General features: G+C 37.9%; 1 protein-coding gene and 1 long non-coding RNA gene across 3 annotated transcripts; one reads left to right on the top strand and one right to left on the bottom strand.

Annotated features, from left to right (window-relative positions):
• The first annotated feature begins 3,616 nt into the window (after positions 1-3,616).
• Positions 3,617-17,907, top strand: LOC115017151 (CD5 antigen-like). 2 transcript variants are annotated; one of them, XM_029445395.1, is made up of 9 exons: positions 3,617-3,713; positions 6,856-6,888; positions 9,104-9,388; positions 9,948-10,262; positions 11,785-12,072; positions 12,619-12,933; positions 15,237-15,527; positions 17,516-17,613; positions 17,714-17,907. In XM_029445395.1, the coding sequence occupies exons 1-9, from the start codon at positions 3,671-3,673 to the stop codon at positions 17,816-17,818; spliced, it is 1,773 nt and encodes a 590-aa protein (XP_029301255.1). In that variant the 5' UTR covers positions 3,617-3,670; the 3' UTR covers positions 17,819-17,907. The 2 variants fall into 2 exon arrangements, with proteins under 2 accessions (XP_029301255.1, XP_029301256.1); XM_029445396.1 differs by lacking the exons at positions 17,516-17,613; positions 17,714-17,907 and adding an exon at positions 16,075-16,269.
• Positions 17,908-19,946: 2,039 nt separating this feature from the next.
• On the bottom strand, positions 19,947-21,375 carry LOC115017152 (uncharacterized). The gene is made up of 4 exons (XR_003833225.1): positions 21,293-21,375; positions 20,882-21,041; positions 20,530-20,694; positions 19,947-20,032 (listed from the first exon to the last, which is right to left on the bottom strand). It is a non-coding gene; the product is annotated as an uncharacterized LOC115017152 (long non-coding RNA).
• Between the last annotated feature and the right edge of the window lie 705 nt (positions 21,376-22,080).

Below are 22,080 nucleotides of genomic sequence, written 5' to 3'. Positions count from 1 at the left end.
GGCTTCTTTCCCCAGCTGTGTCTCGTTCCCCTCGTTTGGTGTCTGTGTGTGTATATCCCTGTCTGTCCCAGTGTTCCTTGTCAGTTCGTCATCTAAGTGTCACCCTTGTAGTAGATGTGTCCTCGTGCGTCCCGTGTCATCCTGGTTTGTGTTTAAAGTTTTACTTTTTTCCTTATTTTGTACTTTAGTAAGCTTTTTGGAATAAAGCCCTCTTTTTGTTAATCTCCTCGTCTGCCGTCTTGCATTTGGGTCCCCACCGTGACAGTACGAACTGACCCAAAACATGGACTCAGCAGATATCATGGACGAGGAGACCTATGATTTAGCGTACACTTTAATTATACTTTTTGGTGAGTGTAAGCAAAATCCCTGTTGGAGGATGCGACAGGCAGCACCTGGATTGGCGAGAAAAGGTGGCTAAGAGCCTTTTACCTGAGTGGCTTCAGGATTTTGTGGACACCCCACCTTGCCAGCCTAACCCTGCCGATCCTTCCGCTCCACTTCCTTTTGCCGAGCTGCGGCAACCCCCTTCTCCAGTCGTGCTGCGGCAACCTCCTACTCCTGTCGGGCCGCACCATACCACAGTCCCTGAGCCATTTCTGGGCACTCGCCTGGCCCTGGGAGGTCCTCGGAGTCTCCAGGGGACTTCCAGGTCTCGGCACACAAGACCCAGACCACGGCAGACTCCTGTTTCTGCTGCCCGGCCGCGACAGCCCCCTGTTTCTGCTGCCGGGCCGCGACAGCCTCCTGTTTCTGCTGTTGGGCTGCGACAGCCCTCCGGTCCTGCTGTCGGGACGCTACAGCCCTCCGTTCCTGCTACTGAACCCCTCGAGACACCAGCCCCTGTGCTCCCTTTGCCCCCCGAGACCCCAGACCCTGTGCTCCCTTTGCCCCCCGAGACCCCAGCCCCTGTGCTCCCTTTGCCCCCCGAGACCCCAGCCGCTGTGCTCCCTTTGCCCCCCGAGACTCCAGCTCCTGTGCTCCCTTTGCCCCCCGAGACCCCAGCCGCTGTGCTCCCTTTGTCCCCCTTTGTCCCCTGCCCGGCTTCTCCTCCGGCCTCCTGAGCTGCATCTCAGGCCTCGTGAGCTACATCTCCGGCCTCCTGCCCAGCAGCCCGTCCGCTCTGCCGGCCTCCTGCCCAGCCTCCAGAGCGGGGGCCTCCTTGTTCGCCCCTTGTTCGCCCCTCTTTTTAGTAAGCTTTTTGGAATAAAGCCCTCTTTTTGTTAATCTCCTCGTCTTGCATTTGGGTCCTTACCTTTTCCCCTCCGTGACAACTTCAGAATACGGACCAGGAGGGCGGTACACTATAACTGGCTTTATTGTTTCCCATGTTGAGTTTGAGAGCGTAAGAACAGAAGAGTTATAGTTTAGTTCAGGTTCAGGTTGATCAAGAGGTTTGAGTCTCGAGGAACGTGAGTATTAATATGAGCAGGAGGAGTTTATTCATTTAGACATATTCTTTAGGTTTCAGTGAGACAAAATAAATCAATCTTATTATCTGACATTAAATCATTTACCAATCCAGCTTTCGATGATAAAGAGCTGATAAGAGCCCACATTTAATGTTTCTATTTAGTTACACTTTTGCAGCGGTGGTGTTTATTTTTATTATGTTTTCATGTATAACTCCTGTTAACCATAGATTTGATTAATTTCAGTGGTCGTGGGGCAGACAGTCACTATGGGGATTTGAGTGGGTGACTGCCCGGAAAGAAGCAGAAATAGAGCGTTGACATTGGACAACATCAACATGTGACATATTATTGAGCTATGATCATTGCATAGTTTATCTGTACATGACAAAGATACCTATTGAACAGTTGTATAGTTTATGTAGATTAAACATATACATTTGTAATAGATTGCTACTGTCTATTTTACTAAAATATCTTTTTGATTTATACAAACGGTACCAGACAAGTTTAATTTGAGTTCTTATTCACACAGGTACAGATGTGAGTTGTCAACATGAATCCCTCTCAATGGCCTGTTGTTGGAGGGCCGCTCTCTCTACGGCCCCTCACCCCGTGGTCTTGGCTCTTTGTGGTTGTTATGAGTCAATTTGTCACTGCCTATGTTAAAGATGTAACTGTAGATAAAAGTCATAATCTCCAGTGTGTGTGTGTGTGTGTGTGTGTGTGTGTGTGTGTGTGTGTGTGTGTGTGTGTGTGTGTGTGTGTGTGTTTAATTTGAAAGTGCGGACTGATTACAGAAACGATGGTTTCCTGTCACCATGACAACCAGGGCAGGCTGAGATGCTAGCATCAGATTAATGCTGTCAGTGTCTTCTTCTTATTTCACTAGATGTTAACATCAGCAGAGTCCTTCAGAGGAGACTGAACTACAGCTGCAGCTAACCGTTATATTAAGTGTTGATCAATCTATCCATTATGTTCTTCAACTCATCAATCGTTGAGAAACTCTGAGAAATGTGCAGCACAGTAATATAACTTACTTATACTTACCGATAATATAACTACAGATATTCAGGAAGCAGCAGGAAGCTCCCAGCTGCAGATTCCTGTTGGATTCCTTGTAACTTGTGAATTCAAACATCTCCCCTGAAAGGTTTCACAGGAACATGATGATCAGAAACGCTGCAGGATGATCTGTTGGAGTTTCAGTGTCGTCTCCTTGTTCCCTGCAGTCTGTGTGTAACTGCTGCTGCTTTGGTTTCTGTCACTTTAAGTGAGTGCTTCTCTCTCAGTTCACTGACCATCATGTTTCCACATGTTTCTGTGTTGTTGGACTTTAACTATATTAATATTTGGTCTACATGATACAAGTCTTTGCTTCTCTTTGAGGCCTCAGTGGTTCTCCAGCCACCTGCTGTTTCTGCAGCAGTCAGACCCAGTGCTGAACGAAGCATTCAGATCTTCACTTCAGTCAAAGTGGTGATACCACAGGCTACAAAGTCCTGCATTCAAACTCTTACTTAAGTAAAGTATAAAAGTATTAGCTTCATCTTAGCTCATTCTGCACAACGGCTCATTTCACAATTATATAAGTTATATTATTTAATTACAATTATTCAAACATAATGTAATGTTGCATCTGGTAAAGGAGTATTGTTTCTATACATACTGAAGGAGTTTTATCTTAACCATTAATAAACATGATCACTCATTTACTGCAGCTGTCAGATAAATGTAGTGCAGTAAAGATCTACAATATTTCCATATAAATACAAAAGTAGAAAGTAGCAGGAAATGGAAATACTCAAGAAAAATATCTAAAATAAAATGTTCTGAAGCAGCAGAAGGTTCTAAACCCTCCATCGTTTCCCATCATGCAACACTGTCCAGGTTGCAGCTTCAGATGGAAACAAGACTCAAAGCAACAACGACAATCTGCCAGCTGCAGGAAAAGGGGGCTGGTAGAGGGGTTTCTGCAGGACAGCAGGGAGGGGCTGCATGTGAGAGTCAGCTGACTGGGACAGGTGGAGGAGACTAAGGGCATCTGGTGGACAGGTAGAGAAGGACAACAGAAGGCCTGGGCAAGTGGAAATGTAGAGGAAGGGAGGGACAGAGAGGCGTGATGTGACAATCAGATATATTCCAGTAAAGCTCCACCTCTTGGTGTACGCAGATATACACTGAGGACATGTGATCATCAGAGCAGAGAGCAGACAGACAGGAAGACAGACGGTCAGAGAGACGTCTGTCTGGACATGGATCAGCTGTTGGTGCTGGTGCTGTTGCTGTGGAGCTCAGGTAGGACTGCGCTTTAAAGATTATTATTCTAATATTTGTCTTGGATCTTTGAATCAGAGGCCAAACTGCTCACACACACTGACATCCAGTGTTTCATTAGATTCTGCTTTTTTAATTCAACATCAATCAATGTGTTTTTATTCACATGGATTTATAACAAGATTCTGGAGAAAACATTTCCCCTAAAAGCCCAAATGTGGTTCCTGTGGTACATTCTGATGCCACTGTTCCATCACACACTCATCTTAATTATTGATGTTGGAACCAGTTGTGCTCCCTGATTGTAAACATGTAGTGAATGATTGTAAAGCAGAACCAGGCTTCTTACAGTCTGTAACTGGTGAACATGTGAACCATGGATAACAGAAACAAATGCACTTGATGATATTACTGCAGGACTTTAGTTTCTATTGTTTAAGGGAAACATATAAAAGTGAACATGTTAAAGTGTAAAGTGACAGTGTGAGGCTGAGGCACATCGTCCTCTTATGACAGACATGTTACTTTTTACAGAGTGTTTGCAAAGCGTCTTAAGAGATGTCTCTGCTGTAAACAGCCCCCACAGAGCATGTTGGGGGGGACATTTGTTTTCAAGCAGAGGCTCCAGCTTTAAAATGTAACTGTGCTGCACATTTCTCAGAGTTTACTGATGTTTGACACAACGATTGATGAGTTGAAGAACATAATGGATAGATTGATCAACACTTAATATAACGGTTAGCTGCAGCTGTAGTTCAGTCTCCTCTGAAGGACTCTGCTGATGTTAACATCTAGTGAAATAAGAAGAAGACACTGACAGCATCTTATCATCACACACACACAGACACAGACACACACGCACACACACACACACACGCACACAGACACACACACACACACACACACACACACACACACACACCAGTTTCTTATCAAATTAAAGTTTATCAGTCACACAATCTCACACACACACACACACACACACCAGTTTCTTATCAAATTAAAGTTTATCAGTCACACAATCTCACACACACACACACACACACACACACACACACACACACGTTTAATATCAACTTAAAGTCCATCAGTTTCACAGAAATGCACTTGAGAGAAGATAAAGTTATAATCTTGATGTTCTGCACTTATAATAGCAATAAGCAGAAAGTGCATCTGTGTTTCTGGATCTCACTTCCCCGAGATACAAACAGTGTCTCCACTGACACACACTTCATAATACTGCAAAGGCTTTCATCAGTGATCCATACGCTCAGTCACTCATGTGTCACCTCATTCAGTGATGGATGGATTTAAGTTTAAATCTTAGAGATGATGACTTTATCTACATCTACATCTTTAACGGAGCCATTTAACAAAGATGAAAAATAAAAAACCTTCTTGAATTTCAGGGGGGGCGTGGGGTTCTATTGGTGGGGGGGTGCAGCGCAGGGAAACACTGTATTTACTTTGTCCCACACACGTATTTCACAACATAGAAACAACAGGTCTTATATGCTTTGGCCTAAATATAAATAAAACAATCATTAAAAAAAAGAAATATGTCAAAATGAACCCGTTTTAGACATTTGTGCATAGTGGGAAACATTAGAGTGTGACACATCAAAGGCTCTCTGCTAGTGTGAAGGAGAACAGCTTCTTACAAGGACTAGATGAATAAATGTTCACAGAGTGATGACAGTGACACGATGAGTTGGAGATGTTGTCTTGGTCTTTGGTGTGAGAGACGTCTGTGATGTTTGCTGTGGCGCTGTAAAGTGACCTGTCACCTCCAAATGATACCGTCGTTAGTCTGTCGTACTCACCTCAGGGGTCACATCGAGAGGATTCTGAACATCATCTCGCGACCCCCCCACTTTGGGAACCCCTGATCTGTTGCTTGGTGACAGTGAGAGCATTACTAGCATCAGAGAACCCCACACACTGCAGTTGTTGTATCAGTTCTATGAAGGTCCTTGTATTGTATTCATGTTGTTCTAGAGTTATAAGTTGTAGAAAAGCTGCTGTTGCATTCTGGATTGTGTAACTCTTTAGATCACGGCTCGCAGCGTTCCTCACAACTTTTCCAATTCACAGTGTCATGTGTTGTGCTGATGGTGTACATGTATAGTGCAGTACGTACTAATACATACTTACAGGTACGAGGAAACATGATGCGACGTTAGAGAATAAGGGGAAACAATCTGGAACTGAAGAAGAATGTATGTACATATGTTTAACTAGCGTGTACCTGATCTAATATTACGGGGTATTGTATGACGATAACTGAGTAACAATCTAAATAAAATAATAAATGAAGGCCCACCATCGACTTCAGCTCTGGTTGTGCAGGTCCTCTGTGAGTATAATGTTACTCAATAAGTAGGTGTGCTCTGCAGCATACATAGTGACATGTTAGGCCTACAGTGTGTTCCTGACTCTTTACCATGGATCTCTGTTTGTTCCACAGTAAAGACTTAAATATACCCTGTGGTGTGTACGTTAATACCTGTGTCCTCTTCTCTTATCGTCTGTACTCCAGTGTTAGGACGTATTTGGTCATTTTAAAATGAACACCAGCAGATTTCTGAAGTGGTCCAGAACTCATTACCCCATCTCCCCCAAACCTTCAGCTGTGTTGCTCAGTAATGGTCACTGTACCGAGTAATATTACAACAGGTACGGGTTAGTACAATAAATAAATACCTACAGTGTTCATTACTACAGTTAGTTTTAAGGGACTGAGCAGCAGCTGCACAGGTGAGTGTGGGAGTCAGGTGACAGGAGATGGGGGGAACTGGAGGCATCTTCTCTTCTGTGATGTGGTCCCTCCCAATTTCAGAATGAACATTCAACTCACTTTTACTACTAGTTACCTTCATTATTTTAATGTTGCTGTATAAACATTATTTACTGTGATGACAGTATATAATATATAATATGTATATGATTAAGAAGCATATTTCCTCAAATAAACTTTAACTCGATATAAAGTGACTTGTGTGTATTCACATGTTCGTCTCAGCGACAGTAAACTTGTGAAATGAGTCCAGAGAGAGTTCACTGAGGTGTTTCTGAGCTGCTAGAAAAGGCTTCACAGAACACCCTGAGAGTGTTCTCTATCCTGCTTCTTGATATGATGTTTGTCTTCTGATGTTCTCCTCAGGACTCCAGGCTGAAGGACAACAAGACTCAACAGGTAAACTGCTCAGCTGTAGGACCCTGGATGTATATGTACACATGTATATATGTATATGTACACATGTATATTATGTATATGTACACATGTATATTATGTATATGTACATATGTATATTATGTATATGTACACATGTATATTATGTATATGTACACATGTATATATGTTATGGTACACATGTACTATACCATGTATATATGCTATATCGTACACATGTATATTATGTATATGTACAACCATGTATATTATAGTATATGTACACATGTTATAGTACACATGTACTATTGTACACATTGTATATATGTATATGTACACATGTATATATGTATATGTACACATGTCTAAGTAATGTTACCCATGTATATTATGTAAAATGTTAATTATGTATATGTACACATTGTACTATTATGTTATAGTACACATGTATATTATGTATATGCTACACATGATATTACTGTATATGTACACCATGTATAAGGTAGATGTACAACATGTATATTATGTATATGTACACCCTGTTATATGCTAAATGATATGTAACACATGTATATATGTATATGTACACATGTATATTGTACACTGTATATGTACACATGTACTATACTGTAGTATTGCTACACATGATATATTATGTATATGTACACATGTAATTATTTATATGTACACATGTATATAGTCATACTGTATCACTTGGCACTATTCTTGTATATGTACACATTGTATATATTGTATATGTTACACATGTATATATGTAATGTACACATGTAGGTATGACATGTTAATGTACACATGTATATGTATATGTACACATGTATATTATGTATATGTACACATGTATATATGTATATGTACACATGTATATTATGTATATGTACACATGTGTATTATGTATATGTACACATGTATATTATGTATATGTACACATGTACACATGTATATGTACACATGTATATGTACACATGTATATATGTATATGTACACATGTGTATTATGTATATGTACACATGTATATTATGTATATGTACACATGTATATATGTATATGTACACATGTATATTATGTATATGTACACATGTATATATGTATATGTACACATGTGTATAATGTATATGTACACATGTATATTATGTATATGTACACATGTATATATGTATATGTACACATGTATATTATGTATATGTACACATGTATATATGTATATGTACACATGTATATTATGTCATATGTACACATGTATACGTGTTAGTCGTAAGAACACAGGTTGGTTATTTTGTTGTGTAATTGTTTATTAATCTTTAGTTCAACTCATCAGGTTTTATTCAGAGGTTCTTATCAAGTGTTTGTTAACTTTCTGCAGCTGAAACAAACTAAACTTTCAAATATGAAAGAATTAAATATGTGAAGTAAGAAATATTAACTTTAATCCTATAAAAAGGAGAAAATAATGAAACTGATAAAGATTTACAGATGAGAGAGATCAGTGCTTCATCATGTGAGAGAGAGAACCTGCTACCAACCAACACAACGTCTCGTGTGTCTCTCAGAACCATCAGGAAACAAAACTCAGCAATATTAATGAGTTGATGTCTTGATGATATTAATAATCAGGACATTAGAAAATAAATACACGATGATTAGCTTCAGACCAAAACAAAGATCTTTCTAAAATGATAATGAATATTTGAGTGTCTTCACAATCTTCCTTTGTGCTCCTTAAACTATAACCTGTTGAATGTGCATTAATCTATTAAAACTCATATTAATTGTTAAACATCAAAGATTTCACTCACTGACTCCACCTGGTCACACGTGGTCCGCTCTCTTTCATAACTTGTTCATCGTTGTATTCATTGTACATTTATTCTTTATGTATTGATTACATCTTCTGTTATTATTGTACTTGCATAGTTATTATTTAAAAGAACACTTCATTGATAAAGAACTTGATCCTGTGATGTGTGTATGAAACATCAGCTCCCTGTACACAGGGCCAGATCTCAGCAGCAGCCTTCATATGATGAGACGGCATTAGTTATAGCTAACAGTTCTTTTCTCTCTGATGGGTGGTGCTCCGAGGTATCAAACTAAGTGTTTCTGATAGTCCAAGTTCAGCCCCATCACTCTCCTTCACCTTACCAGATATTTAGGTATTAATTACTTATTATTAAATCTACAGGAAGCAATTCAAGTACATGACTCTGTTGTTTCTGATCAGAGTCTGTCAGGTTGGTGGGAGGAGACAGTCGCTGTGCAGGAACACTGGAGCTGAAACATCAGGGACACTGGAGACCAGCGGATGTCTCTGACTGGAACCTGAAGGTAGCAGCTGTTCTCTGCAGAGAGCTGGACTGTGGCTCTGCTGTTTCTATAGAACAGAGAGAGGAGTCCTCAGAGAGACCTGTGTGGTGGATCAACCCTGACTGTGTTCAGTCTGGATCTGCTCTGAGGGAGTGTGCAAGATCAGATACATCATCCTCGATTTTGAATCTCACCTGCTCAGGTAAACCCATCAGTGACATCATCAGTGACATCATCAGTGACATCATCAGTGACATCATCAGTGACATCATCAGTGACATCATCAGTGACAGTAATGTATCAGGTTGACACACATGCACCGACTATAATGGCGGCAGACTTGTCTCCAGCAGACATGACGGAGTCTGATCGACTGCTTCCTCAGTAAATCAGCTGCTGAATGCACCAAGATCTATATCTGTGTTAGGGATGGGTCATGATTTATAACTTTCAAATAGTCATTCATTATGAATTCATATTCATTTAGTTCTGGTTGCAGATCTTCTCAGAAACATGATAAAGAATGAAACATCTTGACGTCTCTGTGTGGAGAGCAAAGATTGTGCAGAATGTAGAAATGTGCAGATGTTGTGTTGTGTAACATTTCTCCAGTCTGTGTTCTAAAGATGTGTTCTGTTGTTCATCATGAACTAATGTTGGAGTTGTGCTGAGTCCACTTTGAATCACTGAATTATTCTTTCATCACATCTTTTTATTCTTTGTCTTTTCTCTCTCTATCTTATCTTCTATCATCTCTCCAGACTCTGTCAGGCTGGTGGGTGGGACTCGTCTGTGCTCAGGCAGACTGGAGGTGAAGTCTAACCAGTCTAACCAGTGGTGGTCCTCAGTGTGTGAAGCTGACTTTGACCTGCAGGATGCAGAGGTGGTCTGCAGGGAGCTTGGCTGTGGGGCTCCTTCAGTCCTCCAGGGGGCGCTCTATGGAGAAGTAGAGGCTCCAATGTGGACCAAAGAGTTCCAGTGTGGAGGCAATGAGTCTGCTCTCCTGGACTGTAGAAGCTCAGGCTCAGATAGAAACACCTGCTCACCTGGCAAAGCTGTTGGACTCACCTGCTCAGGTAGAAGAGGAGCTGCAGCTCTGATTTGGTTTATTTCTATGAAACTCATTTATTCTTTTACTGATAATATAATAATAATAATAATAATAATAATAATAATAATAATAATAATAATAATAATAATAATAATAATAATAATAATAATAGTAGTAATAATAATAATAATAATAATAATAAGCTTTATTTGTATAGCACCTTACTTTTTTATACCATTTTAATTCTGCTATTTTACACATTTTTTAATTCTACTTCACACTTATTTACATCAACACTGTGATTGTTGTTCTGTAAATGTTCTTATTTTGTCTAATCTTGCACTAATTTTTATGTTTTTGCTGTGAAGCACTTTTGGCTGCAATTCTTGTATAAAAGGTGCTATACAAATAAAGCTTACTATTGAAGTAGAATTAAAATGGTATAAAATAGCAGAAATAAAATAATATAAAATAGCAGAATGAAATAATATAAAATAGTAAAATTAAAATAGTATACAATAGCAGAATTAAAATGGTATAAAATAGCAGAATTAAAATAGTATAAAATAACAGAATTAAAATAGTATAAAATAACAGAATTAAAATGGTATAAAATAACAGAATTAAAATGGTATAAAATAACAGAATTAAAATAGTATAAAATAACAGAATTAAAATGGTATAAAATAACAGAATTAAAATGGTATAAAATAACAGAATTAAAATGGTATAAAATAGCAGAATTAAAATGGTATAAAATAACAGAATTAAAATGGTATAAAATAACAGAATTAAAATGGAATAAAATAACAGAATTAAAATAGTATAAAATAACAGAATTAAAATAGTATAAAATAACAGAATTAAAATGGTATAAAATAACAGAATTAAAATAGTATAAAATAACAGAATTAAAATGGTATAAAATAGCAGAATTAAAATGGTATAAAATAACAGAATTAAAATGGTATAAAATAACAGAATTAAAATAGTATAAAATAGCAGAATTAAAATGGTATAAAATAACAGAATTAAAATGGTATAAAATAACAGAATTAAAATAGTATTAAATAACAGAATTAAAATAGTATTAAATAACAGAATTAAAATAGTATTAAATAACATCGGAAACCAGGCCAAGTTTCCGTATCTGTGCCGGAAAAAACCTCTTTATTTATCTATTAATGTTTAAAACACATACGTCTCCGTGAGTCCAGATTCTTTTGGCAAAATCTAGGTTTAAAGCTCGCTTCATAAACAAACCCCAGTTTGTGAAGCTTTATGAAATCTATCGGTTAAAGACAGTTCTTCTCCAATAATATTCTTTACTTTTCATGAAACACATTTATCAGAGAAACTTCCTCTTGTTGCCGTGGTAACACCGTCTGTTTGATCTCAGGTTTTTCAAAAATACACACTGTGAGATTTATACACATTCAATGTTAAACCAGTTATAGCAACATTTAAATGGTTTAAAGTGGCATAGAGTAGCAGCATTAAAGATTGTATAAAATAAATGTACTGATGACTCTGTTGTTTCTGTTCAGAGCCTGATGCTGTCAGGTTGGTGGGAGGAGACAGTCGCTGTGCAGGAACACTGGAGGTGAAACATCAGGGACACTGGAGACCAATGGTCTCTGACTGGAACCTGAAGGTAGCAGCTGTTGCCTGCAGAGAGCTGGACTGTGGCTCTGCTGTTTCTGTAGAACAGAGAGAGGAGTCCTCAGAGAGACCTGTGTGGTGGATCTACTCTGACTGTGTTCAGTCTCGATCTGATCTGAGGGAGTGTGCAACATCAATTACATCAACCTCCATTTTGAATCTCACCTGCTCAGGTAAACCCATCAGTGACATCATCAGTGACATCATCAGTGACATCATCAGTGACATCATCAGTGACATCATCAGTGACAGTAATGTATCAGGTTGACACACATGCACCGACTATAATGGCGGCAGACTGTCTCCAGCAGACATGACGGAGTCTGATCGGCTGCTTCTTCAGTAAATCAGCTGCTGAATGCACCAAGATCTATATCTGTGTTAGGGATGGGTCATGATTTATAACTTTCAAATAGTCATTCATTATGAATTCATATTCATTTAGTTCTGGTTGCAGATCTTCTCAGAAACATGATAAAGAATGAAACATCTTGACGTCTCTGTGTGGAGAGCAAAGATTGTGCAGAATGTAGAAATGTGCAGATGTTGTGTTGTGTAACATTTCTCCAGTCTGTGTTCTAAAGATGTGTTCTGTTGTTCATCATGAACTAATGTTGGAGTTGTGCTGAGTCCAGTTTGAATCACTGAATTATTCTTTCATCACATCTTTTTATTCTTTGTCTTTTCTCTCTCTATCTTATCTTCTATCATCTCTCCAGACTCTGTCAGGCTGGTGGGTGGGACTCGTCTGTGCTCAGGCAGACTGGAGGTGAAGTCTAACCAGTCTAACCAGTGGTGGTCCTCAGTGTGTGAAGCTGACTTTGACCTGCAGGATGCAGAGGTGGTCTGCAGGGAGCTTGGCTGTGGGGCTCCTTCAGTCCTCCAGGGGGCGCTCTATGGAGAAGTAGAGGCTCCAATGTGGACCAAAGAGTTCCAGTGTGGAGGCAATGAGTCTGCTCTCCTGGACTGTAGAAGCTCAGGCTCAGATAGAAACACCTGCTCACCTGGCAAAGCTGTTGGACTCACCTGCTCAGGTAGAAGAGGAGCTGCAGCTCTGATTTGGTTTATTTCTATGAAACTCATTTATTCTTTTACTGATAATATAATAATAATGATAATAATAATAATAATAATAATAATAATAATAACAATAAGCTTTTTTTGTATAGAACCTTACTATTTAATATCATTTTAATTCTGTTATTTTATACAATTTTCATTCTGTTATTTTATACCTTCTGCTATTTTATACCATTTTAATTCTGCTATTTTAGACCATTTTAATTCTGCTATTTTATACTATTTTAATTCTGCTATTTTATACTATTTTAATTCTGATATTTTATACTATTTTAATTCTGTTATTTTATACCATTTTAATTCTGCTATTTTAGACCATTTTAATTCTGATATTTTACACTATTTTAATTCTGCTTCACACTTATTTACATCAACACTGTGATTGTTGTTCTGTAAATGTTCTTATTGTGTCTAATCTTGCACTAATTTTTATGTTTTTGCTGTGAAGCACTTTTGGCTGCAATTCTTGTATAAAAGGTGCTCTACAAATAAAGCTTACTATTGAAGTAGAATTAAAATAGTATAAAATAGCAGAAATAAAATAATATAAAACAGCAGAATTAAAATGGTATAAAATAGCAGAATTAAAATGTATGAAATAGCCGAATTAAAATGTATAAAATAACAGAATTAAAATAGTATAAAATAGCAGAATTAAAATGGTCTAAAATAACAGAATTAAAATGGTATAAAATAACAGAATTAAAATAGTATAAAATAGCAGAATTAAATAATATAAAATAGCACAATTAAAATGGTATAAAATAGCAGAATTAAAATGTATAAAATAGCAGAATTAAAATGTATAAAATAGCAGAATTAAAATGGTATAAAATAGCAGAATTAAAATGTATAAAATAGCCGAATTAAAATGTATAAAATAGCAGAATTAAAATGTATAAAATAACAGAATTAAAATAGTATAAAATAGCAGAATTAAAATGGTATGAAGTAACAGAATTAAAATGGTCTAAAATAACAGAATTAAAATAGTATAAAATAACAGAATTAAAATGGTATAAAATAACAGAATTAAAATAGTATAAAATAGCAGAATTAAAATATTATGAAGTAACATAATTAAAATAGTATAAAATAGCAGAATTAAATAATATAAAATAGCACAATTAAAATGGTATAAAATAGCAGAATTAAAATGTATAAAATAGCAGAATTAAAATGTATAAAATAGCAGAATTAAAATGGTATAAAATAGCAGAATTAAAATGTATAAAATAGCCGAATTAAAATGTATAAAATAGCAGAATTAAAATGTATAAAATAGCAGAATTAAAATGGTATGAAGTAACAGAATTAAAATGGTCTAAAATAACAGAATTAAAATGGTATAAAATAGCAGAATTAAAATATTATGAAGTAACAGAATTAAAATAGTATAAAATAGCAGAATTAAATAATATAAAATAGCACAATTAAAATGGGATAAAATAGCAGAATTAAAATGTATAAAATAGCAGAATTAAAATGTATAAAATAGCCGAATTAAAATGTATAAAATAACAGAATTAAAATAGTATAAAATAGCAGAATTAAAATGGTCTAAAATAACAGAATTAAAATGGTATAAAATAACAGAATTAAAATAGTACAAAAGAGCAGAATTAAAATATTATGAAGTAACAGAATTAAAATAGTATAAAATAGCAGAATTAAATAATATAAAATAGCAGAATTAAAATGTATAAAATAGCAGAATTAAAATAGTTTTAAATAACATTGGAAATCAGGCCAAGTTTCCGTATCTGTGCCGGAAAAACTATCAGAGCCATATGTTGAAAGCATGAGATCAACAATGGGCCCCTGTGGCCCTTCAACTGGTTTACTCCCTTTGACTTTTTACGTTTACAGCGTCGACCTCTTTATTTATCTATTAATGTTTAAAACACAGACGTCTCTGTGAGTCCAGATTCTTTTGGCAAAATCTAGGTTTAAAGCCCGCTTCATAAACAAACCCCAGTTTGTGAAGCTTTATGAAACCTATCGGTTAAAGACAGTTCTTCTCCAATAGTATTCTTTACTTTTCATGAAACACATTTATCAGAGAAACCTCCTTTTGTTGCCGTGGTAACACCGTCTGTTTGATCTCAGGTTTTTCAAAAATACACACTGTGAGATTTATACACATTCAATGTTAAACCAGTTATAGCAACATTTAAATGGTTTAAAGTGGCATAGAGTAGCAGCATTAAAGGTTGTATAAAATAAATGTACTGATGACTCTGTTGTTTCTGTTCAGAGCCTGATGCTGTCAGGTTGGTGGGAGGAGACAGACGCTGTGCAGGAACACTGGAGGTGAAACATCATGGACACTGGAGACCAGTGATGGACTATTACTGGATCCTGAAGAAAGCAGCTGTTGTCTGCAGAGAGCTGGACTGTGGCTCTGCTGTTTCTGTAGAAGAGAGAGAGGAGTCCTCAGAGAGACCTGTGTGGAGGATCAACTCTGACTGTGTTCAGTCTGGATCTGCTCTGAGGGAGTGTGCAGAATCAACTAGATCAACCTCCATTTTGAATCTCACCTGCTCAGGTAAACCCATCAGTGACATCATCAGTGACATCATCAGTGACATCATCAGTGAACATCATCAGTGACATCATCAGTGACAGTAATGTATCATGTTGACACACATGCACCGACTATAATGGCGGCAGACTGTCTCCAGCAGACATGACGGAGTCTGATCGGCTGCTTCCTCAGTAAATCAGCTGCTGAATGCACCAAGATCTATATCTGTGTTAGGGATGGGTCATGATTTATAACTTTCAAATAGTCATTCATTATGAATTCATATTCATTTAGTTCTGGTTGCAGATCTTCTCAGAAACATGATAAAGAATGAAACATCTTGACGTCTCTGTGTGGAGAGCAAAGATTGTGCAGAATGTAGAAATGTGCAGATGTTGTGTTGTGTAACATTTCTCCAGTCTGTGTTCTAAAGATGTGTTCTGTTGTTCATCATGAACTAATGTTGGAGTTGTGCTGAGTCCACTTTGAATCACTGAATTATTCTTTCATCACATCTTTTTATTCTTTGTCTTTTCTCTCTCTATCTTATCTTCTATCATCTCTCCAGACTCTGTCAGGCTGGTGGGTGGGACTCAGTCTGTGCTCAGGCAGACTGGAGGTGAAGTCTAACCAGTCTAACCAGTGGTGGTCCTCAGTGTGTGAAGCTGACTTTGACCTGCAGGATGCAGAGGTGGTCTGCAGGGAGCTTGGCTGTGGGGCTCCTTCAGTCCTCCAGGGGGCGCTCTATGGAGAAGTGGAGGCTCCAATGTGGACCAAAGAGTTCCAGTGTGGAGGCAATGAGTCTGCTCTCCTGGACTGTAGAAGCTCAGGCTCAGATAGAAACACCTGCTCACCTGGCAAAGCTGTTGGACTCACCTGCTCAGGTAGAAGAGGAGCTGCAGCTCTGATCCAAAGATTTAAAGACGACTGAAACAGATACAGTGTAGTTGTTGATGATACAAGTCTTAGATCCCAGGCTCCTCCAACAATGTAACATACAGTAATACTGAAGACATCAAGAAATAAAAATAGTGCAATAAAAACTGCAAGAGACAAATGTCAAAGTCAAAATGTTTACATATAAAGTCAAATACAACAGAACAGAGTGTAAAAATAAACAGTGTACAGTAGAGTCAAGTAGAAATGATCAGGTTGATTTCTGTCTCATGAAACTCACTTTATTCTTTTACTGATGGCTGCTGTCTGTGATGACTGTTGTTTCTGTTCAGAGTCTGTCAGGTTGGTGGGAGGAGACAGTCGCTGTGCAGGAACACTGGAGGTGAAACATCAGGGAGACTGGAGACCAGTGATGGACTCTCGACTGGACCCTGAAGGTAAGCAGCTGTTGTCTGCAGAGAGCTGGACTGTGGCTCTGCTGTTTCTGTAGAACAGAGAGAGGAGTCCTCATACAGACCTTTGTGGAGGATCGACTCTGACTGTGTTCAGTCTGGATCTGCTCTGAGGGAGTGTGCAAGATCAGGTTCCTATAAGTCCTTCCTGAATCTCACCTGCTCAGGTGAGCCCATCTATGACATCATCTATGACAGTAATGTACCTTTGTTAACACACATGTACAGGTTAGAATGGCAGCAGACTGTCTCCAGCAGACATGACAGCTCAGGGGAAATACTCTGAGAACAGCTGATTGACTGAAGAACTTACAGGCTGATTCAGAGCAGCTGTGTAGACGAGCAAAGGAGGGAAAGGCAGAACAGGAACAAGAGAGGAAACCAGAGAAAACTATTCAGTCCAGGAGGAGAGAACAAACGGACAGGAAATAGATTTCTTCTTCACAGAGTAGAGGGACCAGAAGGAAAATAACTTTATGAACCAACACAATGAAGATGTTGAGGACATCAAGTTTAATATGGAGTGTAATAAATTAAGAGATAAGACTCCACGATGACGTGATTTTAGAGTTCAGGTCACCACCGTTTGTGTTTAATGGGACTGTTGGACTCTTGATGTTGTGTGATGTGATGACTGTCCATGTGTTTGATCTGATCCAGCACCATCATCAGCACCACCATCAGATCTTATCATCAGAGCGGTCGTCCTGCCGCTGACGCTGCTGTTGGTGAACGTTGCCCTTTACTTCTACTGTAAGGTACTGACACATGTCTGTTGTTTAGACTGAAGTCTGTGTTTGTTGAACTGAAGAGGAGTGATGCAGGGAGTCACATCTGTGTGCTGTCATGTCTCTCCAGGCCAGCAGGGGGCAGAAGCCGGGCAGACGGGAGAACATGGAGCTGGATGATTATAACCCCGGTGTTCCTGCAGCTGAAGAAGAAGGAGCTCAGGGAGCAGAGTAGCACCTCCACGGAGCTCATCTCACATCTGACACACAACCCACCATCAGCTCATTTTATATGCATGTTCCCTTTAACCAAGCAGGCTGGAATTATTATATACGTACATTATATACTATAGCCTCTTTGTCTTACTGTCAACGTGAAAGACCAAACCAACAATGTGTAAGTCTCTTCATACTTTCTGACTTCCTGTCAGCTCCAAGCCCATTGGTTCCCACTGAAGATGTAAATCTTTAAAAACACTTCACAAATAGTTTAATTTGAATAGAAGACTTGAAAGCAGGTATACCAGAGTCCAAGCAGCCGGGCTATTTGAAACCAAAGACACAGCGACCCAGGCCGATCAGGAACCACTCAATAATGTTAAATATTAAATAAATAAACATGAAACATTATGAAATATCCTCTAAATTCAGTATTACAATACTCAACGATCAAATGTAATTTGGTGACTTTTGAACATAGCAGCCTGAGATAACAGGATAACTGTGTGACAGCGCCACCTGCTGGTGGACTTGTAGATCTGCAGCACATTCAGGGTTGGTGAACCACATCTGGTGAGATGTTGACAAAGTCGTGTAGCGAGCAAACAAAGTCCAGTATTAAACATCAGAGGCTGTTCTGACACCTGTTTCTTCTCGTTAGCAAGATATGAACTTCATGACTCGCTTCAGCACTCGCTTGTGGTCGACTTGGTTCAGTTTTTGCTGTGAAGGAGATTTTAGCAGCAGGACCAAATGTATCTTAAATAATAATCTGAATAAAACAAATGAGAGAAAAAATAAAACGTAACATTGAGACTTTTAACATCTTGTTTTTTGTATTTAAAGTATTTAGCTAACTTCATAATAATTTTACTTATTTTTGTAATTAAGAATTCATTATTTCATTGAATGTTGTCAGTTCAGTATTCAGAGCATTAATACAGCGTCACATATCTATTTGCTGTGTAAAGATATAGTGGAGTAATCCCAGTCTTTGTAGGGGGGCCGGCCCGGCTGCACGAGCATTCAGTGCATGTGTTGTTAGCTAATGGCCGCCGCTCTCCACTGCGCTCATATGGTTACTGCTGATAACGGCGTATCGACCAACGGCGTTGTCGCAGAAACGTGGTGCCTCCCCCGCCCCCCCAAGGTTCACACTGTTGACTCTGTCAGCAATGTTGCTGTTGTTTACATTGTTTTGGCTGTTAGCAACGTTAGCAGCTAGCTGCCGGCTCAGTCCCCGTCACGGTGAGAACCGTGTGGAGAACTTCTGCTCTGAATTTGGAATCGAGAACTTTTAACGATTTTGCTTCATATTGTAATTATGAGATTTGATTATTACACAAGTGGCTTTTTTTAATTAAGAATTTTGCTTATTTTTGTATTTGAATAATTTACTTATTTTTGTACTTTGTCACCAGTGATTATGCTTATTTTTTTATTATAAAGGATTTTGCTTGTTTCATAAAAGATTTTGTTTATTTTGTATTTGAGGAATTTGTTTTATAAGAATTTAGCTTAATTTTGAATTTAAAGTAATGTTGAAGATTTTAATTTATATAAAAGTCTTTCACGTCACTATCTATCTGGATGAAGTAACACAATGGTGATGGAGCCTGTGGTCCACTGATGAAAGCGTTTGTATTTGCAGTATTACAAACTGTCTGTGGAGACATTCCTGGGAATGAACACACTGTTGCATCTTGGGAAGTGACTATAACTATATCTATAACTTTTATAACTTTAAGGATTTTGCAGAATGTTTTAGTTTGATTCAGGGTTTTTTTTTACTTTGAATTTATTGTATTTTAAAAGAACTTTGCTTATTTTGTATAATTAAGGATTTTGATTAATTTCTTCTCAAAGGATTTTGATATAAAATATCAGTAAACAAATAATCATAATAAAAATATGAAGACATGTAGCAGGAGCCTTCAGAGATCACACACATTAAACAATAATGATTTATTGTACGTGGAGAGGTCACAAACAATTAAAGAATAAAAAACTAATCACACATACTTGTACTGCACAGATACGTTTAGTAGTAGTACTACTTAAGTAAAAGGCGACACCATGTGACCTCACAACCTTTTAACAACCAAACCCAAAGCTGAGCATCATCAGGAGAACTTCACACTCACCTGTGCACATCTGTGTTCACATGTGGGCCAGATATTCAGCTTTCATGTCTCCATTGTTGCTGTTGGATCAGGACTCGTGTTTGCTGCTTCAATACACAGAGAGATGAAATGATTAAGACCCCTGTAATAAATGTATCAGTGTCATCTGTTCAACAAATAAATACAACTGCTTTAATAAACTATGAAAGTGTGAATCAGCTGATTTTAACTGGTTTCTGTACGTAGGTTTAGTTTGCTGCTCTACATCTCTGTGTTGGTTCAGGAGCAGATAAACCACAAGAAGAAGCTTTTAGGAGACACAGACATCAGTATATGTGTGTATATATATATATATATATATATATATATATATATATACTGTATATAAATATACATATATATATATACTGTATATATATACTGTATATATACTGTATATATATATATATATATATACTGTATATATATATCCTATAAATCCTAAGACCCAATAAAAAAGGTTTCAAATTTCCTTTTTTTTTACATCACATAAGTCTTTGGGGTGGAAATAAGATAATATCTCAAACAAAACTCAAAAAATATGTTTAATTTTTAAATTCATCACCGGATGAATTTAGTCCAGTCTCCATGCACCACCCTGGGCTGTGTGAGAAGGGTGAGCAGCCTGGTGCTGATCAGCCTGGTGCTGAAGACACAGCGCCAGTGTTTCATGGATGAATTTAGTCCGCTCATCATGCACCATCCTGGGCTGTGAGAGAAGGACTGCCTCCTTTAAAAGGAAACAAATAGAAAGCACATCCTTGTGTCATCCACAGAGGACATCCATGAATACATGTTGTTTTAGGTCAAATAATTATTATACTTGCTCTGAAAACTCACTACACTAACTCCTAAGATGTTCCCTCACTGGCATTAATCAAACTACTCACAAAACTGCTTATTACAAGATTACATACTTATCATTTCTCTTTCCATAAAATGTGCTGATGGACGACATTTAGAAATACCAGGAAATGAACTTGTTCTAAGTCACACCCCCACGTATGTCACATGTCTGCAAAGCCCAGGATGTCCTCAGTGAGGTGCAGCTGAATCCAATGCAGTTGCATGTGCAAGCTGAGAGTAAGGGACCAAAAACAAATGTGCACCACAGAGGACAACAGTGAATGGGTGGGTCTCAGGAGGATACATTATATACTTTTATACACTATATACTTATTCACTAGTCTGTATATCTTTACTTGTCAAAACATTCTTCACTCATAAAGAACCAGATTTTGTGTTTGTGTGTTTGAAGTATTTAGAGTTCTGTCAGTGACCTCTTTGAACATTTCAGATTTTGAGACTTTAAAAAAACAATACTTTACTTCAAAAATTGGATAATCAAACACAAAACGCTCACTAGGAGGATATACAAACAATACTTCTTGATACACTGGTACATTGCACATGATATAACCAGAGGAACTGGCACAAGACAAGGGGAGACAGGACTGTTTATACAAGAGGTGAGTGGGAACAGGTGGAAACAATCAGCGGCGGAGCAGACACTGACGATGGCGGGAAACCACACAAAGACAGGAAGTCAAGGGATCTGGATTGAGAAACAAGAGGTAGGTACAAAATAAAACAGGAAGTGACAAGACAACATGAAAAACTCAACAAACTCGACATTCATGACATATTTCTGTTTCTGTAATCAATCCAAGAATCAAAGAAAATCAAGGTTCATTAGTCAACTGTGGTTGTTCTTATGGCTAAATTATTTTTGATATGGTCAAATCATTGTGTACCTTCCCAAGGGCATATCCTACGTTAAGATGACAGTGGACACGATTACATTTAATGACACTCATGACAACTCTTATAGAACGTTCTACTGCCTGGATCCAGCAAAGGGCTGCACCACGCGGTTTTGCCCTGATGGGTTTTCTTAATAAGTGGCCAATATTCACCATGCAGGTGAATAGCATGAGAGTTAGAACAGTTTACTTCCTCTGAGAATACATTGAAAAAGCACGAGGATTGTCTTTTGTTCTTGGGTGGAAATGTGCAGGAGATTGCTGTACCTACCGTCACATGATCTGGGGAATAAAGGTCGGAAAATGTGCACTTCTTGCAATTTTAGTGAGCAGAGGTGCAATCCTTGTGCAGA

The sequence above is a fragment of the Cottoperca gobio genome, chromosome 12, assembly GCF_900634415.1.
Source record: "Cottoperca gobio chromosome 12, fCotGob3.1, whole genome shotgun sequence".
Taxonomy (NCBI): domain Eukaryota; kingdom Metazoa; phylum Chordata; class Actinopteri; order Perciformes; family Bovichtidae; genus Cottoperca; species Cottoperca gobio.
The sequence above is the reverse complement of the archived record's forward strand: the minus strand, read 5'-3'. Positions and strand labels throughout refer to the sequence as shown.

What these genes read in the sequence shown, in the direction of transcription:
- LOC115017151 (XM_029445395.1), top strand. Translation starts at nt 3,671, where the DNA reads ATGGATCAGCTGTTGGTGCTGGTGCTGTTGCTGTGGAGCTCAG. An exon ending in TTTGAATCTCACCTGCTCAG is followed by an intron (nt 9,389 to 9,947) that starts GTAAACCCATCA and finishes TCATCTCTCCAG; the next exon opens with ACTCTGTCAGGCTGGTGGGT. An exon ending in CCCTTTACTTCTACTGTAAG is followed by an intron (nt 17,614 to 17,713) that starts GTACTGACACAT and finishes ATGTCTCTCCAG; the next exon opens with GCCAGCAGGGGGCAGAAGCC.